The sequence below is a fragment of the Euphorbia lathyris genome, chromosome 3 (assembly GCF_963576675.1).
Source record: "Euphorbia lathyris chromosome 3, ddEupLath1.1, whole genome shotgun sequence".
NCBI classification, from domain to species: domain Eukaryota; kingdom Viridiplantae; phylum Streptophyta; class Magnoliopsida; order Malpighiales; family Euphorbiaceae; genus Euphorbia; species Euphorbia lathyris.
The window spans coordinates 60,401,279-60,413,727 of NC_088912.1; the positions used below are offsets into that span (position 1 = coordinate 60,401,279).

Below are 12,449 nucleotides of genomic sequence, written 5' to 3' on the forward strand. Positions count from 1 at the left end.
TTTTCTTTTACCGATTTAGACAAATTGAAACGTATATCAATTTAAACAAGTTAATGGAGGTAAATGGATCATTACAAGTAAGTTCAGAGAGCCAATAGATCACTTTAAATAAATGGAGGTGGTCAACATATTATTTTAAGTAAGTTTAAAGAGCTAATAGAGACTTTTGGAAGAAGTTGGTGTGTCTTTATGTATTAAGCCACATTTAAATTAGTTATTATTTGATAAGTAAGTGAGTTAAAAACAGAATTCCCTCCCCCTCTGAGCTCCACATATTGGAGCGCTCTCTATCCATGGCTGCACTCTATTCCTGCTGTTCGCTCCAGTCTCTCTTTTGGTCGTCGTCTTCTTCTCCGTTTCCAAATTCTGATTTTGTTCCACAATTACTGTTTCTAAAACCACAGTTCCCTTCTCTATCCAGCCATGTAGAATTCCTTCACCGACCCACCCACCTTCTTCTCCATCCGCTATTATTGTACAGTGGCTTCGAAAGGCCTTTGGATACCCAAACTGCCCTCGCCACTGTCAGTGTCTTCGCAGCCATTGCACTCTCTCTCTTCTTGGGCCTCAAGGTAGTTTCCAATTTGCTTTAATTCATTGAATTCATCTTCTTACTGCTGGATCGATCTTAACTTTAGATTTTTGGTTTTCAGGGGGATCCCGTTCCTTGTGATCGCTGTGCTGGAAATGGTAATTTCTCCCCTTTTTTTTTAATTTCAAGCTCAAGAATGAAAACAGTGGGGTGGGTTTGTTTGTGTTCATTAAGGACCTAATTACATCAAACCTGAGTTTGTGAGAAGAGATCTATATTCAATTCTCTAGGGCGACTAAATCCTCGAATATGATTATCTCAATTTGAGTTAACTTTCTTTTTATACACTGGGTGGGGGACTAAGTCCCGAAAATTTGCAAAATTATTATTAGTATAACGTGGGCAATGTAGGATTAGGAAATTCTGATGAAGAAGAATTAAGCAAAGAAAACAAAAATCCCAAGTTTCTTAGAACATTTCATGTTGACTTGAACGAAGAGAAGTTACAAATATGCATATGAATATATTGGCCTTAAAAGTTTGCAGGTGTGTGTAGTTTCTTTTTGTTATTAAGCCTATATTGATGATGTTCCCTTGAAACAACCGAAGTATAAATTTGATCAAAATTATGTTGTGGGATTCGATAATACCATTCATTATTTCAACATTAAAAGTTTAATGAGTTGCTTGGTGAGATGACAAGAATTTGATCTAGAAACTTAAATTTAGTGATAAGGTTGAAGAATAAGTTATATTATTATTTGTGACAAATAGAGTCGGTGTGCAGCAGAAAGATTATAGTAGCATTGGTAAGCTCATGCACTTTGATGATCATAAATTGTGGCTTGAAATCCTTGTCCATTTTCAAGATAATATTCCATTTTTGCATAAATGAATTAGATTAGATATTGGCATCTGTGCTGTGATGATTATATAGATTGAGCAAAAGAACAACTGGTTGTATGGAATGATAGGTGGCACAAAATGTGTATTTTGCAAGGACGGGAAGATGAAGCAAGAAACAGGGTTGGTAGATTGCAAGGTGTGCAAGGGTGCAGGTATATATATATTGAGACTGAAACTGATTTATATATATATATATATATATTCGATTCCATTCCATTTCATTCTAACTGTGTCTCTCTCTACAGGATTGATATTCTGCAAAAAGTGTGGAGGATCTGGATATTCCAGACGCCTATGAGCTTCACTCTCACATATTTTTGACCTGTAAATTATTTCCTTTTTCTTCTATACTATACTATGCCTCCAACTTATTCTCTAACTTTACTCAAACCCATCTTCAATTTCAGAATAATTTACAGGTTTTTCCATACAAAATCATTGTTTTACTAGCTCAAAAACAAAACCAACAATTTTTTAATTTATATACTCCGTCTTTTTCATGTATATAGCTACAAATCTCATATTGTATTTTCTGTTTTAATCCAAGTTTTATTCATTAACTCCGTGTTTGTTTCTATTTTTCGGAACTGTTTTTTTTACGAATTCTAAACCATTGTGTTTAATAGAAAAATCAATTAATAAATGCTATCTATGAATAACCAAATGAGCTCTGAATCACTCTTTCATTTCCAACGTGAGATTCACATTAACATAATAGTAAAAAAAAAAAAAAACATCTCACCTTTTCCGATTACTTTAAAATACAGAGGAAATCAATCCAAGAATCTGCATAGAAAAAAAATTCAATTGATGTTTAATTAATGTGCAATTCATCAATTTAATTTTTTTTTTATTATAAGAGTTAGGATTTAATAGGATGCCTGACTTTGCATTCCTCTAAGGTGTAATAGCATTTCTAAAATACTTATTTGTTATTATTGGATTCTTAAGTTAAAAATCAAACTCCGAATATCAATTTTTCAAATCACTAAAACGACATTTGTTGTAGGGGTTCAGAAAAAGGTAAGAAAAAGAAGAGGTTTCATCCATCTCTTTATGATTTTTTAGTTTTGAGTTACCTCAAACTCTTTTAATCTCATTACTCAACTCCCGTTAAGGTTTTTTATTTCATTTTCCACACTTTAGAACCTTCTACCTCTATCATTCTCGTAAAATTCTATTTTAAATTTTTATTTTACTTTTTAATTTTTGTTTTGGTCCATATACTTATTTATGTTTACTTTTCACATTCCTAGCTTAATTTCACGTTGGGATAAGATAGCAAAATAGACATATGGTTTTTGAAAAAGTATTAATTTAGGCTCCACGTACAAAATAGCACCAATATATGCTTAATATTTAAAAAATGTATCAATTTAGACATCGAGAACGAATTAGACACGTCATTCTTATTACTCTGTTAAGTTCTGATTTCTCCCTACACGTACAATTGACAGAACTTAATGTAGTAATATCAATGATGTGTTTCGTTGCCCAAATTGGTACCATTTTTTAAACGTTAAGCCTATATTAGTGTTATTTTGTACGTGAAGCCTAAATTGATACTTTCCTAAAAACTATAGGCTTATTTTGGTACCTTATCCCTTTCACATTTGATCCTTATACTTATATATTTTTACTTTTTTTTTCCTCAAAAATATTCTTTTTACCAAAATCTACTTTATAATTTTTTTTCGATCTTATACTTATTTATTTATACTTATTTATTCTTAGACTAATTTTACTTTTGATCCTTATACTTATATATTTTTACTTTTTATTTGCACTGAAAAGTAATTTTAACCAATTTTTTTTTTATTTTTTTATCATATTATTTAGTTTTACTATTATTTTTAATTATTATAAAATGATTATTATTTTAAAATATAATATTTATGCATTTTTTTATTAATTTGATTTCAGTTTCCCCTGTTTACCATCTTTTGATTTTAACAGTTAAACAATTAATTTTAATTCCTATTTTTTTATGTATAAAACTTGTGTTAAAAACATCACAACTTTAATTTATTATCTCATCTGAACCAAATAACCACAAAGAGAATCAGAGGTATATCATTCTCTTTTCAGAACCGAAACAAATAGAGAAGGGGATTCAGGGTCATTCAATTCCTTTCTCAATTTTTCCTTTTCTAGATTCCATTTTGTTACCTTTGCGCGTACCAAACACTCTTTAAAAGTCTCATTTCACTCTCTATTATTGAGGAGTCTCTCTGTACTCAAAGTCCTCTCTTTATTTTATTTTTTTATTAATAATTTATTATTAAGGATTATCTCTATTCTTACTATTGGTAAATATAACAATACGTAATAATTGTAATGATACAAAATAAATAAGGAATGAGAATGAGGAATATTGTTGGAGATAATATGTATTTTGATATTCTTAAATGACTAAAAGTCAATTGTTTATATTATTTTTAGAGAGTAGACTAAGAGTTTCTTGGAGATGCTCTAACCATTATCATCTCATTAAAGGTCATAAAGGAGCTTTCCTGACTGAATTTGAATGAGAGATTTTCTAACCATTATCATCTCATTCAAGGTCATGAGGCGCTATCCTAACTAAATTTGAATGGGTATTTCTAATTGATTTTGAATTATATTGGAGTTTTAGTGAGTCGCATCAGAGATTCATCACTTGGCTGTTGTGAAAAACACTATCCTTGACAGTATCCTTGAGCATTTCCAATGTAAGCACCTTTCAAAGTTAAAAAACTTAATACATCATCTTTTTTTTTTAATAAAAAAAACCAATAAATTAATGAGACAAATCATGGAAAAATTGTAACAATGAATCAGAAACATAACTCGATAATAAATTTTAAAAAAAGAAAGGCAAGTGGATAATCGAGAAGATTGTGCTAACACATGTGCCATCCCATTCGCTTGCCGTCGTATCCATTTGAGTGAGTAAGAGTCATTTGATGTTAGAATCGATCGTATTTGAATAATTCTATCCCTAAATTCATAATCATCAACATAACTAGAATTTATTGCATCAATCACTTGTTTAGCATCAGATTCGAAAACCACATTCCTTATTCCATCATCTTCTAGCCATTGCATAGCATGTAATAGAGCTTCGGCCTCACATTCTCGTGTTGTCGGACAACATAACAAACTCGGACATCTGCCCATTACAAACTGCCCATTTGCATCTCGTACTGCTGCTCCCATCCCTGCACGACCATCAATGTTAAAGCATGCGACATCAACACAACACGAGAGAAATCCTTCCGATGGCGGGTGCCAAGCCGTGCAACCAGCAGATGAAATATTTCCTGCTACTATATTTCAGATTCGCTGTTCTCTCGTACCAGTCCGATTCCTCGAGGCATTTGCTTCTAACCAATCATTAAGTACTGTGCAAGCTTAAGCCATTATTTGATCTGTTGTGCGAATCTCATACTGCCAAAGATGGGTATTTCTAGCCTGCCATAAACTCTAGAGGTGCATAAAAAATGTTTTTATAATTTGTTCCGGTGCTGCTCTAATCATATTATGAAACCATGTTGTCAGGTTCTCAGTCACCGTCGCCTCCGCATTAATTCGTTCCAGAAGTCCCGCCTTCTGCCACACTCTTATAGCTCTTGCACATTCAATAAAAAGATGTCATCCATCCTCACAAGGTTCGTTACATATCACACAAGTACTACATACATGTAACCCATGAAATTGAAGATTCACACGCATTGGGAGACAATTGCGTGCTAATTGCCAACCAAAATGTCAGACCTTTTATGGAATTTCAACATGCCATAATTTTTTCCAGGCTCCCTGAACATGAAATCTTTCACCTGCTTCCAACGTTGTAGCCAATCGATAAGCACTTTTCACTGTGTAATGTCCCGAAGAATGGAATTTTCATATTAACCGATCCTCACTACTCAAAGTACCAACGACCAGTTTATGAATTTCTATAATATCTCTATACTCGAAAATTTCCTCCAACAGCTCTTCATCCCAATCCCTGGAGTTATGGATAAACAAATCATTAACTTTCAAATACTCCAACCCTTCCACCATAGGGGTTCGTATATAGCCATCATCCTCATTACGCAACCATCTCTCACTCCACACATTTATTGATTGACCATTTCCAATTTTCCATCTAATTTCTTCTCTAATGATTAGTTGAGAACTCCAGATACTTCGCCATATAAAACTTGGTGAATGCCCCAATGAGGCCCCCATAAAATCCACTCTTGGGTAATATTTAGCTTTGAAAACTTTACTGACAAGCGAAGATGGATTGGTAAATAACCGCCATCCTTGTTTTCCCAATATAGCAAGATTAAAGGCTGTGAAATTTCGGAAACTCAGTCCTCCCATCAATTTTGAAGCACATAATCTGTCCGATGCCATCCAATTCAGTCCTCTCTCACCTGAATTTTTATTACCCCACCAAAATGAATTCAACATTTATTGTAATTCCTCAGTCGTCGATATAGGGAGCAAGAATACACTCATGAAATAGATTAGGATGGCTTGCCCTGCTGCTTGAATAAGTGTAGCCTTACCAGCTTTTGATATTCCCTTCCCTTTCTAGCGTTGTAGCTGCTGCCATAATCTGTCTCTAAAGTGTGCAAAGATTACTCGTTTCGTTATTCCCATCAATGATGGAAGACCCATATACCTTCCCGTATTCAACGGACTAGTAATACCCAAAATGCTAGAAATTCCCATAGTTAGGTCATTTGTCATATTTCTACTAAACATGATTCCAGATTTTTGACAATTTATAGCTTGCCCCCGAAGCTAATTCATATGATCTGAGTAATTTTTTTAACACTCTAGCTTCAGATATGGTAGCCTGGAAAAATAAGAATGCATCATCAGCAAAAAGCAAATGTGAAATCGTCGGCACCCCTCGCTTAACTTGGCACCCATGCAATAACCCCCTATTCTCAGCTGCCACCAATATTGACGTCAACCCTTCAACATAAAGCAAGAATAAGTACGGTGATAGTGGATCACCTTAGCGGAGCCCTCTTTTTGGACAAACAGGACCAACCAACTGATCATTTATTCTAACCATATATTGCACAGAAGATACACAATGCATTATCAAATTCACCCATTTATCTGCAAAACCCAACTTTAGCATCAATTTTCTTAGATAATTCTAATCCACTTTGTCATATGTTTTACTCATATCAACCTTCAGTGCCACATTACCTACTTTCTTAACAACGTTATTATTAATGCTATGAATAAGTTCAAATGCAATCAAAACGTTGTCATGAATAGACCTCCCTTTAATAAAAGCAGATTGATTTTCAGAGATAATCCCAGGCAAAAGCATTTTCAATCTATTTGCTAAGACTTTGGAGAAAATTTTGAGTATAACATTACACAGTGCTATTGGATGAAGTTCAATCATAATAACAGGATTCTCACACTTTGGAATGAGAGTAATGATAGTATTATTAAGCTCAGAGAGGAACATACCTTGATCAAACCATATTGACCCAGCAGTGAAGATATCATCTCCAATTATGTCCCAGAATTTTTGATAAAATCCTAGATTAAATCCATCATGTCTTGGAGCCTTATCAGGATGCATATCAAATAAAGCTCTTTTGAATTCCTATTTTGTAAGTGGTCGTAGTAATTGCTCATTATCCCGATCAGTGATGTGTGGCTGCATCAAATCTACCACTTCACTCCATTCACTGTTACTGTCAGAGAAAACCGATTCAAAATACTGTATTGCAATCTGCCCCATCATATCCTTATCATGAATTCCTACAAACGATGACCCAAGTAAAGCAGACGCTTTAAACACGCACAGGAATATGAAGTCATTGGGTTGAACGGTTTTAATGATATGGGCATGAACAACTCGGCCAAAAAGGGAAGAGCAAGTTGAGATTGCAGATTCCAGAAGGGATGCAAACGCATTGCGGTTAAAGAAAGGAATGGCCAGTCAGTCATTGTTTGTCCAACTTGTGCCAAAGTACCTCTCTCAAATACCATCTTTCGATTTTATTACTATGAGTGGCCTCAAGCGAAGACGATAAGCTTCTGAATGCAGAAAGACCATAGATGCGGCTAAATGGTAGAGGTCCGGCAAGACTGCTTTGATCTTTAAATTTGATAACTTAAATTTGTGTTTTTTAAAGAAAGAATGGATTAATGAGCTAAAAAAGACCAGAAATTATGAGAAGCACGGGTTATTATAAAAGGTCTCCATTTCTGTGCAACATAAGAAGTGAAATTTCAGAAAAGGGCAGAGAGAGAAAGTTGGAGGGAGAAAGTGAAAACGAGAGAGATGGGAGTTAGAAAAAGAAATGATATTTGACAAAAATGGAGTAGAGAGAAAATAAAAACAAAGATATAAGGTTGAAGAAGATGGGTGGTCCCACTTTCATTAAAAAAAATGGGTTAAAAATGGATGATTTGGCATGTTGACTGGATTGACCGGTCAGTTTTACCTGCTGTTCATTTTAGTGGGAGGTCACCAAAAGGTTGTACACTTTAATGTGCAAAATTGAAGGTTGTACACCAAAGTGTGAAAATGGATAAAGGTTGTACACCATGTATGTAATTTACCCCAAGATTAATTTTTTTTATTTTTATTGGGTTAATACACATATTTGCCATTGTATTATCACGGAAAACAGATATGCCCTTGTACCAAATAAATCCACAAAACTATCCCTGAATTTTCCACAAACTTGCAATTATATCCTAATCTAACATACCTATGATGTGGCATAAACGATGTGCCATTTCATTTGATATAAGGGCATACCCCTAATTGATAAACTAAGAAAAACCATATAATAAATTAAGTTAAGAACTAATTTAATCTAATCCTATAAATAATACCTAGAACCCCATGTTCTCATCCCAATCAAACCCAAAAAAATCAACAGCAGAAGCTTAAACAAAGATGGTGAGATTAGAATCAAAAGCTTGAATGAAGATGGTGAGATTAGAATCAGAAGCTTGAATGGAGCTTTATCAATCTCGTTAATAGTGAAGGAAGCTCTTTCTCTCTCTACACATTCTTCGGTTTCTCTCTATATATACTTCGCTTTCTCTCTCTAAAATTCTGCTTAAGCTTTACTGCAAATAATCAAAATTCTTCAAAGATTTTGGTCTGTAAGTGGATATTGATACTTGTAGCTTCAAAAATCAAAAGTTGTTTACGTTTTCATTGAAAACAAGGAGATATTCAATGGTGAAATGGAGGAGCTTTGATGCAATCGAAAAGCTTTGCTGCCATTTTTTTATTTGAAATCGAAAAGCTTTGCTGCAATGGGTTTGATTTGAGATGAGAAGCTTTTGGTCTGAAATTGAATCGTGGGTCTGTGCAATGGAGGTGTGGGTTTGATTTTGGTATGAAATGGAGATATTTAATGGGTTTATTTTTTTGGTCTGAAATAGAAATATTCAATGGAGTTGTGGGTATTATTTGTAGGATTAGATTAAATTAGTTTTTGATTTAATTTATTATATGGTTTTTATTAGTTTACCAATTAGTTATATCAAATAAAGGACACACCGTTTATACCACATCACAGATTTATTAGATTAGGGTGTAATTGCAGGTTTGTGGAAAATTCATTAATATTTTTGTGGGAACAAATACGTGTTAACCATTTTTTATTTTATTTTATTTTGAAAAGAGCACAGGATTAATATTAAAAAATTAAATTATGCTAATTGAGGAGTCCAATGGCAAAGTTCCATAGTAGTACACGTCATTTCTCACCTAATCCATTAGGTGATGTTTGTCTTATTGAATGAATACATGAGAAAAGAAGCTTAGCCGGCTTCTGAGGTTTGTTTGTTTTGTTTCGCTTCCTATTTATTTATTTCCTGAGAAAAGAAAAGAAAAGAAAAGAAAAGATGGCTAGTCCGGCTTATGAGGTTGATGAATGCAGAGGAGTTCTCCGTGTTTTCAGCGACGGATCAATCTGGCGTTCAACTGAACCAAGTTTCAAGGTTCCTGTTGAAGACGACGGTTCAGTTTTATGGAAAGATGTTGTGTTTGATCCTGCAAACAATCTTGAGCTTCGTCTATATAAACCATCTTCATCTTGTTCCAAACTTCCAATCTTGTACTACATCCATGGAGGCGGGTTTTGTATCGGGTCTCGGACATGGCCTAACTGTCAAAACTATTGCTTTAAGCTTGCCTTAGAACTTGAAGCTGTGATCATCGCCCCTGATTACCGTTTGGCTCCAGAAAACAGGCTTCCTGCTGCGATTGAGGATGGGTTTATGGCTATGAAATGGCTTCAGGATCAGGCCATTTCTGACGACCCTGATTCATGGCTAAATGATGCTGCTGATTTTGACAAGGTCTTCATTTCTGGTGATTCTGCTGGTGGTAACATTGCACATCACTTGGCTCTTCGCCTCCGACCTTCTTCCCCGGATTTGGCTCCGGTTAGGGTCAGGGGTTATGTTCTTTTGGCACCCTTTTTTGGTGGGACGGTCTTGTCTAAATCTGAAGCTCACGGACCAAAAGATGCCTTCCTTAACTGGGACCTCATTGACAGGTCTATTTTTTTTTTTTTTTTTAACTAGAATGAACTCTCGATCTTGGTTTACAATTTCTAACATAGAATTATGTGTATGAGTAGGTTTTGGAGGTTATCTATTCCGATGGGTGATACAAGAGATGTAGCGATAGTGAACCCAGAGAGAGAGAGTTTTGAAAAAGTAGAGTTAGATCCAATGTTAGTAATCATGGGGGAAAATGATCTACTGAAAGATCGGAGCAAGGATTACGTGAAGAGATTGAAAGATTTGGGAAACAATATTGAATATGTTGAGTTTGAAGGACAACAACATGGTTTCTTCACCCTTCATCCTAACTCTCAACCATCAAACCACTTGATGCTAATCATCAACAACTTCATTTCTCATCACTGCATTTCTTAAATGTTTCCTTTCCATCTCTATATCTCAGTTTTCCTTCATGTTTTAATTACTTACATATGTGTGACTGTGGTGGTTTTTTTCTTTTTTTAAAGGAAAATGGTAAATCTCGTTAAAAAAATTGTTTATGTGATGGAAGTTCTAATAATCAATGCATTAAATAAAAACAATGTTTATACCAACAAACTGAGATGTCTCATATCAAGTAGTAGGACTAACATAAAACTTGGCTGCTCTACTTAAAGAATGAATTGAGTTCATCTGTCTACTAATAAAAGAATTTTTGTTTTTAAGTAAACAAGGACATTGTATAATTAAAGTCCCAAAATCAATGAGTTTTTCCATTGATTGTATCAACCACAATGATTTAATCCTTATTATTAATCAAATCCATACACTCACTTATAATGTTGCACTTACATTTATACCTACCCAATATACATATCTAACTAAACATACCAACCCTAAATGTTATTGTTGTATCTATACCTGATGAGAGACAACTCAACTTGGTCCAAATCATCCACAAAGTGTTCATTATGTTAAGATGGAAACAATTAGTTATCAATACTATGACAGGTTCGAGCTCAATAGTCATTCAGGAGATCTATATGTTAGAAATTGAGGATAGTAAAAAGAAATCAGAGACGTGATTAATCATTGTCCTTAAGGAAATATCAGCCATCTATTAATTGGTATTGGGTTATTGTCTAAGTTTCCCTAAGATTTTCCTAATACGAAATTAATAGCAATTCCATCCCTATGAGCATATTTTAATAACGGGGAAAAAGAGATCAAAAGATTATAACAAACTATGGGATTATCTGAATAAGAATAGAGGATGGCGGCGCCTTCTCTAACCTAAATCCATGGCATCTTCGTCTTCTCCGGCCACCGGCAAGTCGCCGTGTGACATTGCCCACCTTTTTGATCGGAAATCTTTCGCTCAGTTCTCAGCTAACCAGTCGACCCCAAAACTGAAACCCTCCTTTGCGGATGCTGTCAAGAACGACGTTAAGAGCACTTCTATTCCGACACCTGCACAACCTTTGATCTCCGAGGAGGGTGGTTTCAAAGCCGTCTGTATACCTCAAGACATATATGAGGAACGAATCAAGAAAGTCCAGCACTCGGTCATTGGCCGTATCTCTCTTAACAAAGGAGAAAGACCATGGAAGCATGCTGAGCTCAAGCAAAAATTGAATCGAGTCTGGAAGCGGAATCTCGATTGGCAACTCATATCCCTGGGGAAAGGATTCTATCAAATAGTCATGCCGAATGAAAGCGCCTTGCAAGCCATTTGGGGTCTTGGGGCCATTGCTCTGAAGCCTGGCATCATTAGATTCTCGCCATGGACTCCGAGATTCAGACCTGAACTGCATAAAAACACCTCTGCTCAGGTATGGGTTCGAATTTACAACTTACCTTGGGAATTTTGGGATACTAGAATCATTGCAAATATTGCCAGGGCTGTGGGTATACCTATTAGGTTTGATCAAAATACGGTTAATGGTGAGTTTGGGCATTACGCCAGGGTGTTAGTGGATATTGATCTGTCCCGAGAGATTCAGTCAGAGCTTAGGCTTGACACTGACAATCATAAGCTGTGGGTTTATGTTGATTATGAGAACCTCCCAGATATCTGTAGCTCTTGTTCCTCTATTGGTCACACCGCGGCTCTATGTCGACGAAATCCAAATGCGGCACCTCGACAGATGCCTAAAAATAAAAAGCAAGGAGGTGCTAATGCTAATATCACTGATGACAGAGCATCTGAGGGAAACTTGGAGGATGGAAAAAGTTATGCAGAGGATACAACGAATGAGCTGGCTGATAACCCATTGCAGATGATACTGCACAAAGGTAAAGAAGTTGTCGATGAGGCTGATGACCCCAAGGTCGAGGTGGAAATCTTGACATCCGGAGATGAAGCCCAGAATTTAGATTCAAACCCGATAGGAGCGGAAAATGAGGTAAACTTCCTCTCGGAATCTCTAGAATGGAATGAATTTAGGCGCAGGACCAATAGCAGAAGCAGCAGTCCCTTTTATCCTGCTGAGGGAAGCCAATGGATCACTGCCAGGAAAAAACC

At 35.4% G+C, this 12,449-nt stretch overlaps 2 protein-coding genes across 3 annotated transcripts; both read left to right on the forward strand.

Moving 5' to 3' along the window:
* The first annotated feature begins 242 nt into the window (after positions 1-242).
* Positions 243-1,938, forward strand: LOC136223398 (protein BUNDLE SHEATH DEFECTIVE 2, chloroplastic). 2 transcript variants are annotated; one of them, XM_066011359.1, is made up of 4 exons: positions 243-572; positions 654-690; positions 1,507-1,590; positions 1,684-1,938. In XM_066011359.1, the coding sequence occupies exons 1-4, from the start codon at positions 294-296 to the stop codon at positions 1,734-1,736; spliced, it is 453 nt and encodes a 150-aa protein (XP_065867431.1). In that variant the 5' UTR covers positions 243-293; the 3' UTR covers positions 1,737-1,938. The 2 variants fall into 2 exon arrangements, with proteins under 2 accessions (XP_065867431.1, XP_065867432.1); XM_066011360.1 differs by having other exon boundaries at positions 1,533-1,590.
* Positions 1,939-9,260: 7,322 nt separating this feature from the next.
* Positions 9,261-10,543, forward strand: LOC136223199 (carboxylesterase 15). Its single transcript, XM_066011080.1, has 2 exons — positions 9,261-9,975; positions 10,060-10,543. Exons 1-2 carry the CDS (start codon positions 9,320-9,322, stop codon positions 10,358-10,360), a joined length of 957 nt encoding a protein of 318 aa, XP_065867152.1. The 5' UTR covers positions 9,261-9,319; the 3' UTR covers positions 10,361-10,543.
* The last annotated feature ends 1,906 nt before the right edge of the window (positions 10,544-12,449 follow it).